Here is a 16,358-nt window from a genome sequence, read left to right as displayed (position 1 = left end):
TCAAAGTGGTGTCCTCCTGCAGCGTGACGTCACACACAGAATGCATGCAAAGTCACACTGGCAGGGGTGGGGATCACACTGGCAGGTGTGGGCCCATACCATTACTGGAAGTGCTGGGAATGGTTGCACCATATCCAGAAAGACCCTGATCCTAATCCACTGAAGTCCTTGGGAGTTTTTCTGTAAACTTCAAAGGGCTTTTGAGTGAAGCTAGGTTTACACTTAAACTGCTAAAGCGGCACAGCTGCGCTGCTGTAGGACTTCAGTGTAGACACTCGCTACGGCAACGGGAGGGGTTCTTCCATCAACCTAGTAATCTCTACACCGGTGGTTAAGTCTGCTTAACTGTGCTGCTCATGGGTGGGGATCTTTTACACCCCTGAGCGACGTAGCTGGGTCAACCTAACTCATTAGCATATACCTGGCGTTAGACATATGGGGAGAAACTCCTCCCTGCCAGGGCCAGCTTTAGGCACTGCGGAGCCTGATTCGGAAGAGCCGAAGACAGCAGCGGGACTTCGGCGGCAGCTCAATTGGCTGCCGGTGCCTTTGACGGCACGTCGGCGGATGGTCCTTCTTCCACAGCAGCGATTGAGCTGCCGCTGAAGTCCCGCCGCTGTCTTGGGCGGCAGCTCGATTGGCTGCCGGTGCCTTCGGCGGCACGTCAGTAGAGGGTCCTTAGGGATGTTGCAGGGCCCTCTTAGGAGCGCGGGGCCCGATTCGGGGGAATCGGGTGAATCGCCCTAAAGCCAGCCCTGCTCTATCTATGTGCGCAACTTCACAGAGAACAGAGGCACACCCTCTGTCCCAAGTAGGGGTTGATGTGACAATACATGATTTAGAGAGAGAGAGAATCTGGCATTGGCCTATTTTGCTGGCTGTTGCCACATTGCTAAACCATGTGTGATTTGCTGTCCATTTGGGCCCCTTCACTGTTACTACTTCTCAGTGTTCCGCCTCCGACTGAATATTTGCATTTTGGGTTATTTTTTCTTGTGGAATCTCAATTTTTCTATCTTTATTTCTAAATTTACAATCCAAAAATGCCCCAATTAAAAATAATGGTAGTACTTAGCGCTTAAGTAGAGCCTTTCATCTTCAAAGGACTTTATAAATTTCCATCTTCACAACTCTTCTTTAAAGTCTATAAGTATCCTGATCCTCCACTTGCAGATGGGGAAATGAAAGAAGAGGTGTTAAATGATTTGCCCAAAGCCACAGAGGAAATCTGTGTCCAAATCAGGATTAGAACATGGGAGCTTCTGACTTGCAATTCTGTGCACGTACAACTAGCTGAGCTCTCTTTATAAAACACACCATTTCAATATTAGAAATACTTGCTTTGTCTTGGAGAAAAAAATTTGTATGAAGGACTACACAGGAGTTCCATGTAATAACAATGACGTTCTAGAAAGGGTAGTTGCACTATAAATGTACACTAAGTGTAGAACATCAAGGGTAATACAATACGTCCTTCCCCGAATTTAGGGCTAGTTTGTGGGTTTGCCACCAGCTCTGAGTAAAGGACAGCACATAGTTTCCCGGTCCCAGGAGCGGATTACGGTCTGTACTGTGACTTGGAGAGTCACAATCTGATGCCTTATTTCTGCCTTGCTCCAAGGGAAAAGTAATCTGTGCCAGCCCAAAATCCATTGCAGATTACTTGCACTGGCATGCTAGCTCAGCTGCGCAGGCCAGCACATTGGGAGCCATGGAGCAAAGACTCAGTCTGGGCCCATTGACCTAGGTTGGAAGGGGGTAGTATCAATTCCATAGAGGCTGCCCCCTCTCCCTGATGCTATGATAGACGTAGCCAGGTGTGACAATAAGAGGGGGCCCTTGTGACCCCATACTTCCCTGTGTCGGCACGTAGCACATGTCATGATTATGCTCCTAGTAGTGTTCACCTCGTGCATAGTCAGGATGCTGTGTTCATATGCAAAAACTGAGTTGTGTCACTCTGTTAAAATTCTCTGTATCTGAGATTGTTTGATCTTGTCTAGAATTATTTTTTTAATCCGGTTTGCTATTGGAATATAAATCTGCTCAGTGGGCTAAGTTTAGTGTCTTTAATTAAATTGCCTGTTTTTTTTTGTTTTTTTTTTTTTAATCTACATTGCTATTCAATAGACAGGATTGGCATTCTCTGCTTACAAGAAGCTCAGGAGTAAGGTAGTATTAAAACTGAATCAACTCCGATCTGTGGAGTCAGGTCAGCTTTGAGATCAGTGATGATGACATGGGAAAATTGATACTACAGCAGTTTGGCAAGTGCCTGGTGGGGTGGCAGAGAGAGTTTCAAAGACTATTATTATACCCACTGGCCTTAAAATTACAAAGACCTAATCTGGGATGCTAGTCTTCCAGAAGTGACACATTTTACAGCCTGTATTATAGGGTGGCTACTGTGTTGTAGGGTAGGATCAAGGCTAACAAAGGAGCCTGAGAGAGTTAAGCACCTACATTCAATGGGATTTGGGCAAATATCCTTTAGGCTTCTTTGAAAATCCCAGCCAAAAATTTAGTACCATTTTCATTAATGAAAACTCCTATATAAAGCTGAGGGCCATAATTTTAATGAAATAGATGCCTAAAGTTAGTGCCCTAATCCGTACTCAAGAACCTAAATAAATGGACAGATTTTCAAAAATGCTGTGCTCCTATTGGTATTCATTATTATGAAGACTTATGAAAGGATTGCTCTCTGTAAATACATCAGGGAGTGAGAGGAGTTAAACTAAGGGACAATTGTTGGGACAAGAACAAATAGATATGAACTGGCCATCAACAAGTTTAGGCCTGAGGTGAAGGTTTCTAACCATCAGAGAAGTGAAGTTCTGGAGCAGTCTTCCCAAGGGGGAATGTGGCCCAAAACCCTAACTTGTTTGGTTTGATAAGACTGAGTTTGATAAGTTTATGAAGGGAATGGTATGATGAGGTTGCCTACAATGATGTATGGCCAACCATGACTGGTATTAGCAAATATCTTCAATGGCAGAGATGGGACACTAGATGGAGTGGGCTCTGAGGTTACTATAGAGAATTCTTTCCCAGGAGTCCAGCTGGTGGGTCTGACCCACATGCTCAGGGTCTAACTGATGACTATATTTGGAGTGAAGAAGGAATTTTCCCAAAGTCAGATTGGCGGAGACCCTTGAGGTTTTTCGCCTTCCTCTTCAATGTGGGGCTTGGGTCACTTGCGGGTTTGAACTAGAGTAAATGGTATATTCTCTGAATCTTGAAGTATTTAAATCAAGATTTGAGGACTTAAAAACATAAACAGCCATACTGGGTCAAACCAATAGTTCATCTACTCCATTATCCTGTCTTCCAATGGTGGCCAATGCCAGATGCTTCAAAGGGAATGAACAGAACAGGGCAGTCATCAAGTGATCCATCCCCTGTCATCCAGCCCCAGCATCTGGCAGTCAGAGGCTTAGGGACACCCAAAAGGTGGAGTTGCATCCCTGACCATCTTGGCTAATAGCCATTGATGGATCTATCCTTCATGAATTTATCTAATTCTTTTTTGAATCCAGTTATAGTTTTGGCCTTCACAACTTCCCTGGCAACAAGTTCCACAGGTTGACTGTGCGTTGTGTGAAGTAGTACTTAATTTTGTTTGTTTTAAACCTGCTGCCTATTCATTTCCTTGGGTAACCCCTAGTTCTTTTGCTATGTGAAGGGGTAAATAACACTTCCTTATTCACTTTCTCTACACTATTCATGATTTTAAGGACCTCTATCATATCCCTCCTCAGTCATTTCTTTTCCAAGCTGAAAAGACCCAGACTTTTTAATCTCTCCTCATAAGGAAGCTGTTCAATATCCTTAATAATTTTTGTTGCCTTTCTCTGTACCTTTTCCATTTCTAATCTATCTTTTTTGAGATGGGGCAACCAGAACTGCATACCGTACTCAAGGTGTGGGCGTACAATGGATTTATATAATGGCATTATAATATTTACCGTCGTCTTATCTATCCATTTCCTAATGGTTCCTAACATTCTGTTAGGTTTTTTGACTGCCGCTGCACATTGAGCCGATGATTTCAGAGGCCTATCCACAATGCCTTCTTGAGTGATAACAGCTAATTTAGACCCCCTCATTTAGTCTATATAGTTGAGATTATACTTTCCAATGTTTCTTACGTTGCATTTATCAACATTGAATTTCATCTGCCATTGTGTTGCCCAGTCACCCAGCTTTGTGAGATCTTTGTAACTCTTCGCAGTCTGGTTTAGACACAACTATCCTGAGTAATTTGGATCATCTGCAAGCTTTGCCACCCTACAGTTTATCCCTTCTTCCAAATTATTTATGAAGATGGTGAACAGCACTGGTCGTCTCAGCACAGATCTCTGGAAGACACAGCTATTTACCTCTCTCCATTCTGAAAAGTGATCATTTATTCCTACCCTTTATTTCTTGTTTTTTTTTAACCAGTTACTGATCCATAAGAGGACGTTCCCTCTTATCCCATGACAGCTTAGTTTGCTTTAGAGCCTTTGGTGAGGGACCTTGTCAAAGGCTTTCTGAAAGTCCAAGTACATTGTATCCACTGGATCACCCTTGTCGGCATGTTTGCTGACCTCCTCAAAGAATTCTAATGGATTGGTGAGACATGATTTCCCTTTATAAAAGCTGTGTTGAGTTTTCCCCAACAAATCATGTTCATCTGTGTGTCTGATAATTCTGTTCTTAACTATAGTTTCAACCAATTTGCCTGGTACTGAAATGAGGCTTATCGTCCTGTAATTGCCAGGATCACCTCTGGAGCCTTTTTTAAACATTGGTGTCACATTAGCTATCCTCCAGTCATCTGGTACAGAAGCTGATTTAAGCGATAGGTTACATACCAAAGTTGTTAGTTCTGCAATTTCACATTTGAGTTCCTTCAGAACTCTTGAGTGAATACCATCTGGTCCTGGGACTTATTGCTGTTTAATTGATCAATTTGTTCCAAAACCTCCTCTATTGACCCCCTCAACCTGGGACACTTCCTCAGATTTGTCACCTAAAAACAATCTCAGGTATGGGAATCTCCCTCAAATCCTATGCAGTGAAGACTGATGAAAAGAATTCATTTAGCTTCTCCGCAATGGCCTTGTCTTCCTTGAATGCTCCTTTAACACCTTGATCATCCAGTGGCCCCACTTATTGTTTGGACGGCTTCCTGTTTCTGATATACTTAAAAATTGTTTGCTGTTAGTTTTTGAGACTTCAGTAACTCAGCCAGTGGTTAGGGTCTATTACAGGAGTAGGTGGGTGAGGTTCTGTGGCCTACAATGTGAAGGAGGTCATACTAGATTATCATGATGGGCCCTTTTGGCCTGAAAGTCTATGAGGAGGGGAGCTACCTTCAGAAGAAGGAATACACAAGATAAGGTGGTGAGGTTGCTTGATGTTGCATGGGATGTGTCATCTTGGAATTGATCGTTTGTTTTATTGTTTAAATAAAACATTTGGAAACAAGGCATAGGTGAGTTTGATATGGTTGTTAGACAGGGCTGAGGATGTGTGTGAATGATAAAGGGGTGGAAAGGGGTTTCTATAAGTGCTTGGCTGGCTGAGTTCTTGGTGAAATGATTAATGTTGCTGGTATTTTATTATATTTATTGTATTGTAAATGAGCCTTGGATAAGTGACACTCTTTTATTTTAAATCTAAATAAATAAATCAATATAATACATATAACAAAAACCCATCAAAATGAGTCAAAGGATGAAATGGTTGGAAAGAATTATCAAGAAAAGACTTCATGAAGAGCTAGATTACCAAGTAAGCAACAACCAGTTTGGGTTTGGGAATATTGCAGGAGAAGTACAGGGAGAAATGCAAGAAACTGAATTTAGTGTTTGTGGACTTAGAGAAGGCTTATAACAGAGTTCCTAGCGAACTGATATGGTGGTGCCTGTTGTCGCACAGCCTTCCAGAGGCGCATGTTCAGACTATTATGGACATGTATGAGGGTAATACAACAACAAGAAGCAGCTGCAATGAGCCATTCACTATGAGAATAGGTCTACATCAAGGATCAATCTTAAGCCCATTCCTAAATGTGATTGTAATGAACACCTTGATGCAGGAGAGAAGCTCCATTGAACATGCTTTTCGCAGGTGACATTTTTGTGTTGGGAAGATAAACGTGAACTGGAAAGGTATCTAGAAAGACAGAGGGCTGCATTAGAAGAAAATTGTTTATAAATCCAACCAAGAGAAGACTGAATACATATGAGGCTTCATTGAAAAGGGACAACAAGAAACCAATAAAAATAGTATTGAGTTACAATAAGAATGTGAGTGCTAGAAGTCGCATGAAAAGCACTTGGTGCAAATGGAGGGAACTGACAGCAATTCTGTGTGATAAGAATGTGCCAATTAAACTCAAGAGCAAAATGTATAAGATCATGATTAGCCCAGCCATGACGTATGGGTTGGAATGCTGGCCAGTGTGGAAGAGAGAAGTACAACTACTTCATGCTGCTGAAATGAGAGTGGGTAAGACAAGAACTGACAGGTTACACAGTGAAATGGTATGAGCCAAGATGCAGGTAATCCCCCATCATGGAAAAGCTAAGGGCACGTCGACTGAGATGGCAGGACGTACGAGATGACGAGACGTCGAATATGTTGGTCGGAGAGTACACAATCGAGTAGTTACAGGACAAAGACTATAAGACCCAGAAAAAGGTGGTTCAAGACGCTGAAGGAGGACATGAAGAAGGTTGGTGTCAGCTTGGAAGACACACTTAACAGGAATGTTTGGAGATGAAGAACAAGAGCTGCCAACCCCGACTACACCTCTACCCCGATATAACGCTGTCCTCGGGAGCCAAAAAATCTTACCGCATTATAGGTGAAACCATGTTATATCGAACTTGCTTTGATCTTCCGGAATGCGCAGCCCCACCCCCCCCGGAGCGCTGCTTTACCGTGTTATATCCGAATTCATGTTATATCGGGCCACGTTATATCGGGGTAGAGGTGTAATGTGACACGGTGAAGGCAAAGAACTTCACTCCAACAACAGTCTCAGAAGGGTGCTTGTACATATTGTATTTATGTTCCCTGCACTCCAGCTCTACTTCTTAGCTCCATTCTTAAAGGCAAGCATGGTATTAAAATATAGAAAACTCTTGAAACTTCAAGAGTAACTGACAATATCCTATCCTGCTAACAAAAATGGAATAGGCAGAGATACAGCATGATGTGTGTGAACAGTTCTGCAAATGGTAATTTAGATCTAATTTTAAATCTGTCGACCCTTTGTTCCTTTGAAATAGAGAGCGAATTAGTGCCATTCCAATATCAACATTATCGCAAGACAGAACAAACTATAATTGTGTTCTCTATGAACAGTGCTTAATTGGTAATGAAAGAGGTGATGGAGCTCAAGCAATTAGGTGCTGGGGCTCAGGCAATTTTTTTTTACTTTCATAACTGACGCAGGAAACCCAGAGGTGCCAGGGCTATGAACGGCCAAGCCCAGAGGTGCCAGGGCTCAGCCCTGGCAAGCCCGAGCATGAATTAAACACTGTCTCTATGAATTATTGAGTAGAAATTTAGGAACCAAGTTACCTCTGCTTCACCATTTGTACTGGAAAAGGCAACTCTTACTCAAACCTTACTACATTATACATGAGTGTAAATTACGGTTAAAATAGATAAATGCATGAACAGCAAACCAAAGCATTCTGTTCTTTCTTAATTAAATGCAGATTTTATCCAGCCCTTTCATGACTAATCATGCTTTTTGTATAAAAATGCAGCAGATGGTTTTGTTTGATTCACAACTATTTCCGTGTTGAATAAAAGTTGGATATTATTTATTGTCCCCGTAGCCTCCCTCTGGGCAGTCAGATTATTACAGTCCCAGTGAACTCCTCACTGTCTTGGCATGTAAACAAACTGAGAGAAATTGGAAAAGAAGCCTACAACGTCAGCTATGCCTGGAAAATGGTAAGAGATCTTACTTTTGAATGGTAGCATATAGTTTTAATGTATGTTAATATATTGAAGCTTGAGTAGTTTGAATTTTAATTATACAGGAACAGTATGAATGTGTCTCTTATTATGGTAAATAACCTCACATTCCATGAAATTGTAGCTTCAAATTTATTATAATTTAATCCTCAGAGACACATGCATACAGGCCTGTGTATAGTGTGTGTGCTATTAATGTACACGTCCATTATATGTTATATAATAGATATGTACACGCACAATTATAGTACATATTTTCCCAAAGGAAGACAGTCTATACTGAACTATGTCACACTATAAAGTCTTAGAGCAAAGCTCAAGTACTTGAACATATTTCACACACAGACTCAAGATAAAACTACAGACTTACACTATAGTGTTTGCATGTAGTTTATTATTATTAAAATGCTGATACTAACAAAAAAGAGAAAAAAACTTTTAATTTTATTAGACACTTTCAAACTAATCATTGGCTGAAATTTTTTTTGGGGTGGCTGTAGATGGGTGTCATTTTAAATGCTGAATTATCCCTTCCTACTGTGTACTGCTTAATGCAGTTTAGATAGAAACGTCAATATGAATAAACTTTAACAACATTGTTCATGATCAAGACATTAAAATTTCCTTTTAAGCATTAGTTGTAGTTATGCAGTACTGGAAACCCTTATATCTGTATAGGGCATGAGTCTACCATGTAATATGCAAGGCTGAGTCAGGTACTCTCATATTCATAGGTATTTTATTTTCAATGCTCTGTCTAGTTTTCCCCAGTACATATTTTGCATTCAAGTCAGATGCAATACCTTGCAGAAATCTCTCAACACCAATTAAAACAACAAAATATCCCCAAATACTACCCTCAGTGGAGCAAAAAACTCCTGTGCATAATCTAGATGAATTCATAATTGCTAGATTCTTACAGAATAAAATCAATTAAAATGGAATGGAAACTATATGGAAGCTTTTAATTCTGCTGTAATCATTAGAAAGATCATATTTAATGGGAGGATTTGGCAGGCCAGCATCATTACCATCATTACCCAATTGCAAGGGGAAAAAAAGATTCTAGCAGCCCATTCGCTTTTCAGTTTATTTTGTGAACAAATCTGGGTACTTATCTTGACCAAGGGAATAAAATGAAATCTACAACTAGATATAATGCAGGCAAATTTTGCTAATACCAAGAATAATTGGCTAATTGCTTTGTGTCAACAAACCTAGCAGGTACTGGTGGATCGTTTCCCTAAATTAATTTGAATATAATCTAAGAGATTATGCTGAGCGGCATCATGTACTAGAAGTTCATGTAGGTGTGTTCCTGGAGCTAGTGTTGCCCGGTTGAAAGGCTGCATTAAATATCAGACAGCCTTACAGTCTGGTAATTCTGCTGCCAAGTTTTTCTAACCTGACGCACGTAAGTATTCAAACCAGCAAAGCAAGCAATCCATCCAACACTGGATTGGAGGAATAATGATGATTTCCTTGTATTATTGTTCATTTGCATTTTTCAAAATGGGAAACAGGCTACAAAGAGGTACATTGTATTCTGTTTCCATTTGTGAACTGCAGTTCTCTTGCCCGTAATGAAGTTTCATGAAGTATCCACACAAAAGCATCAGAGTTTAGATATTATGTTTAAAAAAAAATGTGAAAACAAAAATGTGTGCGCTAAGCATCAACTTTGAAGAAGTCTTTTTTTTTTTTTTTTTTAAGTATAACTCAATGGCTTTAATACACTTGGGATAATTGATCAAAGCACATACCTTAGTTATGTGGACTGTACTGCTGCCATTGGAAACCCTAAAGTCTAAGGCCTCAATCCTGCATTTAGAACAGTTTGGGCATGACCTGGCACCCATGCAGCACCTCCCCACAAAGTTCTCTCTGCAGAATCAGGGCCTTACTCCTGGAGTATGGGGAAATTCAGCAATTTCTAGAGGTGATTAATTTCACAGAGAGAGTAGGGAATATGCTGCTTTGGCGTATGGGTAAAGGTGATGACACCTTCCAGTGTACAAGAAACTGAGGAATTAAAAAAGTGGGGGCGGGGAATAGGGGGAAAGAAATTGAAAATCAATTAGATAAAACCTTAGTTAAAACTTTTTTTCAGTCTAATTTTTAGTCCTTGTTTTTCAGGCCCAAGACACATCCTTCATTCTTTGTGTTGTGGTAATACAGCCAGAAATACCTGTTAAACAGCTCAAGAATCTGAACACCATCCCTAGCAGCAAGTTACTGTATCATCGACTGGATCTATTGGGCCAGCCCAATGCCTGTCTGCACTTCAAGCAGCTGGCGACCTTAGGTACAACAATCCCTCACCTCATCTTTATCTCATGCACATTTTTGTAGAGCTGATTGGAAAATAGAAAACATCTTTAGTTCCAATCCTTGTCAAAATATTTCTTCTTTTAAAAAAAATTTTTTTTAAAAACCTTTCAAGGGAAATTTTCTATCCTGCTTCACTTTTTTCACTGCTTCACTTTTTCTGATTATAGCTAAACTGTGCAACCCTTACATTCATGGCACTTAGTCACCTGAGTATTCCTACTGCAATTCGTGGACTGCTCAGGTGAGTAAGTGCTTATTAAAATAAATGAGACTTGCACAGTCTAATTCTTAGAAAATAGGGTATATTGGGTCTGTTGACTTTGGATTTATGCAAATTTTTCACAGACATAAATATTTAATATCATCCATCTGTGTGAAGAAATCAGAAGATATAGCTCATGAGGAAGTCAGGATTTTAATATTCTTTGAAATCTTTTAATGTGAGATTTTCCAGACCTCTGAAACCTACATAAAAATTTCAAGTTCAATAGTACATCTTTCAAAAAAGGATATTTCGTCTTTCTATATATCAAACTTTGTAATCAACTCCATTCATTTCAGTATTTGCATTGATGTCATGGACAGAGGAATTTGGCCTCAGAATTATATGATAATACAAGTTTTAATATATAGAAAGGAGAGAACTTTTTATAATCCTTTTAAAAAAGATGAATCTAGAGGTTGTATACAAGTTTGAAAGGTTTGCAGTCTTACACATTTGAAGATTAAAATTCTGATTTCTCCCTGGAGTTTAAACTAAATTACTCATAAACAGAGTAAGCGTTCATGAAAAAGGATATAGGCATCATTGTTCGACAACTCAGCAATGACATTTGCTCATTGTATGGTGATGCTCCAAACAACTAATAAGATGTTGGACTGTATTACAGAGGAACTAGATGATGATATGGAAACTATTGTATCATTATGTAAAACACTACGTTCTTGTCTTGAATATAATGCCCAGTTTTGATAAAAGGGAACCGCATAATGGTCTCACCTTAGAAAAGATGTGACATTAATGGAAAAAGTCCAGGGACGCTCGCCAACAATGTTGAGAGACTCACTATGAGAAAAAATATATAATTGATTCAGACAGTTTAGGCTGGAAAGCTGATGAGGAAATACAATAGAAGTTTATTAAGTGATGACTGGGGTAGATAAGGCTGCTACATGTGCAGTGGCATGCTTTGGGAGTGGTGTGGAAAAATGGAGAACCTTTCCACTGTCTAAGTATTGTCTCTCTAAGGTGCTGGGAATGTCTTCCCCTGGAGACAGTTGCACACTGAGAAAAACAATAAGATGAACATTATCTTTATCAAATATTCAAGGGAAAAAACCCAATTTCTCAGCATCCAGCCCCTGCATTATCATTGTGTGATTTTTGTTTGTTCATGTTCTGTTTTGGCTTTGCCTTTTAAATATCACATTTCTTGCTCAATGAAAGCATACACCCAGACTATTCTCAACATCTCTTGTAGTCACTCTTTTTGCCCCCTTGTTCATGTTAGCAAACTCGTTCCACCAGTTTTGTCAGACTTGTGTTTTTTGTGCCTCTCCCTGTGTTAATGACCTGAAAGTCACAGCTGTTCTTCGAGGTGGCCCCTGCAGAGTCCCACCTAAACCCCGTTTTCTCTCTCAAAGTTATTTGAGTCTCATCATTGGCTTCCCCATTCTCCATGTATTGTGCTAACCTTCACAACTTATTTGTATTATTTTATCATGTCATTTTAGCCATCCCTTCACTCTACCAATGTCAGCCTTCATCAGCTTCTCTTGCCAGCACCTTTGCACTTTTTGTCCCAAGGCTAAGATCCCCATTAAGCCACTACCCTGTCTTCCTCAACAGCCCACCTTATGAGTTGCTGCTTCTGCAGTGCTGCAGAATGCGGTCAGCTGATAATGGCTAGACAGGCAGTGAAGTGAGGCTGCTGTTACTGATCTGCTTGTTTCCCTTAACACACTGAAAGCACCACCATCTACAGCAAGACACTCAAACCCTCCTTACCTTACAAAAAGGTGCACATAACCAGCCTGTTCAAAGCCATGTTCATATGACTGTGAAATAGACATTTTATTGTAACCCATGTATCTTGCATTATAACATTCCAAAGTTTGAAATGAAAAGTAGGTTTCAAAACAAAAGAGGACATGATCTGTGCTTATAAGTCTTACTATTATTATTTGGGATGATAATCCTCATGCTTCCAGGCAAAAACTGGTGATCAGCTTGTGTCAGGAAGAGATTCCCTACCCTCCATACTATAGTACTGTACCTTCATTATACGAGCTATAGTCTCAAACAGGATACTACATCAGATGGTGTTCTGTGATGGGATGGCATGTATTATATACCGAACATAGTGCTTTGTTTTTAATCCTCTAATACTTTGTTATTTCAGAAAGTCCCACCGTAATGCTGTCTGCAGGTAGTTTTTCTTCTCCATATGAACATCTGAGCCAACCTGAGACCAAACGGATGGTGGAACACTACACGGCATACCTCAGCGACAACACCCGTCTTATTGCTAACCCTGGGCTTAAAGTATGTTATTTAAATCCGTCTTCTCCCTCCCTTCCCCCGTCCTGCCCTTATTGGTCACCATGCTGGTCCCCATTTCACATGTGTCCTTTGGGTTGGCTCTTGACCTATGGGAGTGTTGGGCATGTAGGATACTAGGATTTTCGTCTCTTGGTGTAGAGACACTGTGCTCAGCCCTTCTGGCTTGGAGAAGCAGTGTGAACTAGTGCTTGGAGAAGCAGTGTGAACTAGGTTGAAAGGAATCCTGTACACTCCTCAACTGGGTGGATGGGGGCTCTGACATGAGGGCTTCATGAGAAATTGGAGGGAGGAAGGGGCTCAGAGACCACAGGGGTGGGAGGAGGGGCCCTTTTCCACAGGAAGAAAGTTTACAAGCTGCAATTAGAATTAACAATATGCAGAACGGTGCTGTAATAAACATTGGGTCAGAAGATACCTTTGTGTGTTTATGCATTTATATGAGAAAACTTTGTTTTATGTACAAATGGGGCAGTATTTATATTTACCTGAAGTGAAAAACAAATGTTAAAAGCTGTGCAGATAATAACAATATTTCATTATAACAAGCTTTTTTCTTTACTTGGAATTTGCTAGATCCATCTGGTGTGAGAAGATTTTAAAGAAGTAATTGGGTTTAGATTATCTCTGATAGGTCTTTAGGAAACCCTGCAAGCAGCTTATTATCTTTTCATGCAAGTCTTAAAGGAACCCTGCTAGGTCTGTCTTTGTTTTGCAGTTCTCTGTCAGAAATGAAGTAATGGCTACCAGTCACGTCACAGATGAATGGATGACACAAATGGAAATGAGTAGCTTGAACAGTTACATTGTCCGCCGTTACATAGCAACGCCCAATGGGGTGCTCAGAATTTATCCTGGTTCTCTCATGGACAAAGCATTTGATCCCACTAGGAGACAATGGTGAGTTTTAGGGTCCCGTTATCAAAGGTTTCAAAAATCTTAGAGGGTAATAATATTGCACTGGGGAAAATATTTCATGTAGGATTAATAGAAAGGCCATGTTTGTAAAGGATATTCAAATACATTTCTAATTAAATAATTTATATGCTCGGTAAAATATATTGTGTTTAATAGTAATTTTACTAGAATCTTTATTTGCTGTAAATCATAATTCTTTATTGTGATAGTTTCTATTTCTTATCCCTTTATACAGCATAAGAATAAAAATATTTACACATTAAACTAATGTCCATGCTGTTACTTTATTCATCCTTTAGGATCTATCAGCGTTAATTTCAGCTCCTCGTGGCAATTTTGGTTATTGATACTTTATGCAGCAGTTTTTGTTTGCAATGGATTTTCTTACTGTACACCTCTACCCCGATATAACGCTGTCCTCGGGAGCCAAAAAATCTTACCGCGTTATAGGTGAAACCGCGTTATATCGAACTTGCTTTGATCCGCCGGAGTGCACAGCCCCGCCCCTCCAGAGCACTGCTTTACCGTGTTATATCCGAATTCGTGTTGTATCGGGTAGCGTTATATCGAGGTAGAGGTGTATTTCCAAATAGGAATTTTCTGGCTAAGTGCATAATTAATAGCTGCAGTTAACATATGATTTAGGAAAATTATATATATAAAACAAATGAGATTTGACACGAGAGAAATCTCTTGAGTGTGTTTTAACGTATGCTTTGTTAAAAGAAGTCAGCCAGGTGGTGCTGCAGTATGGCTCTGAACAATCAAGTTAGAGACTGGGATACATAAGTAAAGTTAGGATTCCTACCCTGTGGCTTTATTAGCACGGCTCTAAATCACTGGTGGCATTGCTTGTTCCACAGCTCCACTACCCCACATCTCCCCTGAAAAATAATTACCATAGTTCTGGACTGGCAGTACTCACCTTTCTTTGGGTCTTTTTCCTCTCCAAAGTTCAATCATTTACAGTTGTGTAATTTTTCTCTCTTCACACAATTAGCTGGCTTTGTGGAGCTCACACTATAAATGAACTGTATACAGCAGTGGTGGGCAACCTATGGCCCATCAGGGTAACGTGATTGCGAATCGCAAGACATTTTGCTGACATTGACCGTCCACAGGCACGGCCCCCCGCAGCTCCCAGTGGCCGCGGTTTGCCGTTCCCAGCCAATGGAAGTTGTGGGAAGCAGTGGGCCGCAGGGACATGCTGGCCGCCACTTCCCGCAGCTCCCATTGGCTGGGAATAGCGAACTGTGGACACTGGGAGCTGCGGGGGGCCGTGCCTGTGGACGGTCAACATCAGCAAAATGTCTCGCAGCCCACAATCAGATTACCCTGATGGGCTGCAGGTTGCCCACCACGGATATACAACATTTACAAACACCTTTTTCCCTTTATTTAGAAAATAAATGTTTGTGTGTGTATATAGACTCCTCTCCCCCCTCCTCACTCCCCTCCCACCCCTGAGTAAAGGGATTCTATCAACTTGAAAGCTAATAAATTCTTTTAAAAAATGAGGAGTCATTTCAGGTATTGCCCCTGACATTGTATACCAGCTTTTGTGATTTTTACATGCACATTTTTCTTTTCCTGGTTCCTGGGTAAAAAACCCACACAAACAACAAGGGAAACTCTTTGGCTATAAAGCAGATAACAGTGAAATTGTCTCTGCTCAAAGTGATGTCAAATGTGCAAAGTAAACAAATTGGAAAAAGAGAGAGACAGTTTTACTTTCACCTCTTACAGTTGGAGAACCTGGAGGTGTTACTTGTCACAATGACGTTAAAAAATTCTGATGTAAGTGTGAGTTATTTTAGGTGGCAGTAACCCTTCAAATTAATAATATGTAATATTCATTTTGCTTTTTAAGTTTGCACATGTGAGTTTTGTTTGTATAAAAGAATGCTTTCGCCTTTCCTCCTATATTTTCTACACATGAATTTAACCACACTTTGTTCAAGGATGTATGCCCCAGTTGGTTTTTAAATCCAACATTATTCAGAATTAGATTTGATTTAAATAATCTAAATATTTCACTTTATGTTAATGTGATACAGTGAAATGTGTTTGTACAGAATAATGTAGTATGATTTTTCATGTGGAGTAACATTATCCTACTGAGTTAGCCTGTTTTGGGCCCTGATCCTGCTTACATAAAAACTCCTACTTAACTTCCAATACGGTGAGCTTTGACTTCAGTAGTGCTGCTTACAGGGCATTCAGTTAAATACTTGTGTAAGCCTCATTTTTTACATTTAAAATGACTGGTTTTCATTCATAAATAATGCTTGTTTTGGTCTTTACTAGGTACTTGCATGCAGTGGCTAATCCGGGGCTAATAACTTTCACTGGTCCCTATTTAGATGTTGGAGGAGCTGGCTATGTTGTTACAATCAGCCACACTGTTCATTCTTCAAGGTAAAATTTCATTTTGAATATTTGATCAATCCAAAAATCTGTGAATTGACTTGTAAAGACGTTATCTGTGATCAATTTATTTTTGCTAGAGCCCCAATAGGCCAGGTGCTTCCCAATGGGAGCAGGCACAATGCTTGTCCTAAAA

General features: G+C 40.2%; 1 protein-coding gene across 1 annotated transcript in view; it reads left to right on the top strand.

Moving 5' to 3' along the window:
- LOC112115974 (VWFA and cache domain-containing protein 1) overlaps window positions 1–16,358 on the top strand; it is a 194,665-nt gene that overhangs the window by 149,993 nt on the left and 28,314 nt on the right. The window contains exons 12-16 of the mRNA XM_026656018.2: window positions 7,845–7,962; window positions 10,123–10,291; window positions 12,720–12,862; window positions 13,596–13,777; window positions 16,103–16,213. Coding sequence (XP_026511803.1) covers window positions 7,845–7,962; window positions 10,123–10,291; window positions 12,720–12,862; window positions 13,596–13,777; window positions 16,103–16,213 — 723 coding nt within the window. The remainder of the gene's footprint in view (window positions 1–7,844; window positions 7,963–10,122; window positions 10,292–12,719; window positions 12,863–13,595; window positions 13,778–16,102; window positions 16,214–16,358) is intronic.

Source organism: Terrapene carolina, unplaced genomic scaffold (genome assembly GCF_002925995.2).
Source record: "Terrapene carolina triunguis isolate 2854851 unplaced genomic scaffold, T_m_triunguis-2.0 Scaffold211, whole genome shotgun sequence".
In the NCBI taxonomy this organism is placed as follows: domain Eukaryota; kingdom Metazoa; phylum Chordata; order Testudines; family Emydidae; genus Terrapene; species Terrapene triunguis.
The sequence above is the reverse complement of the archived record's forward strand: the minus strand, read 5'-3'. Positions and strand labels throughout refer to the sequence as shown.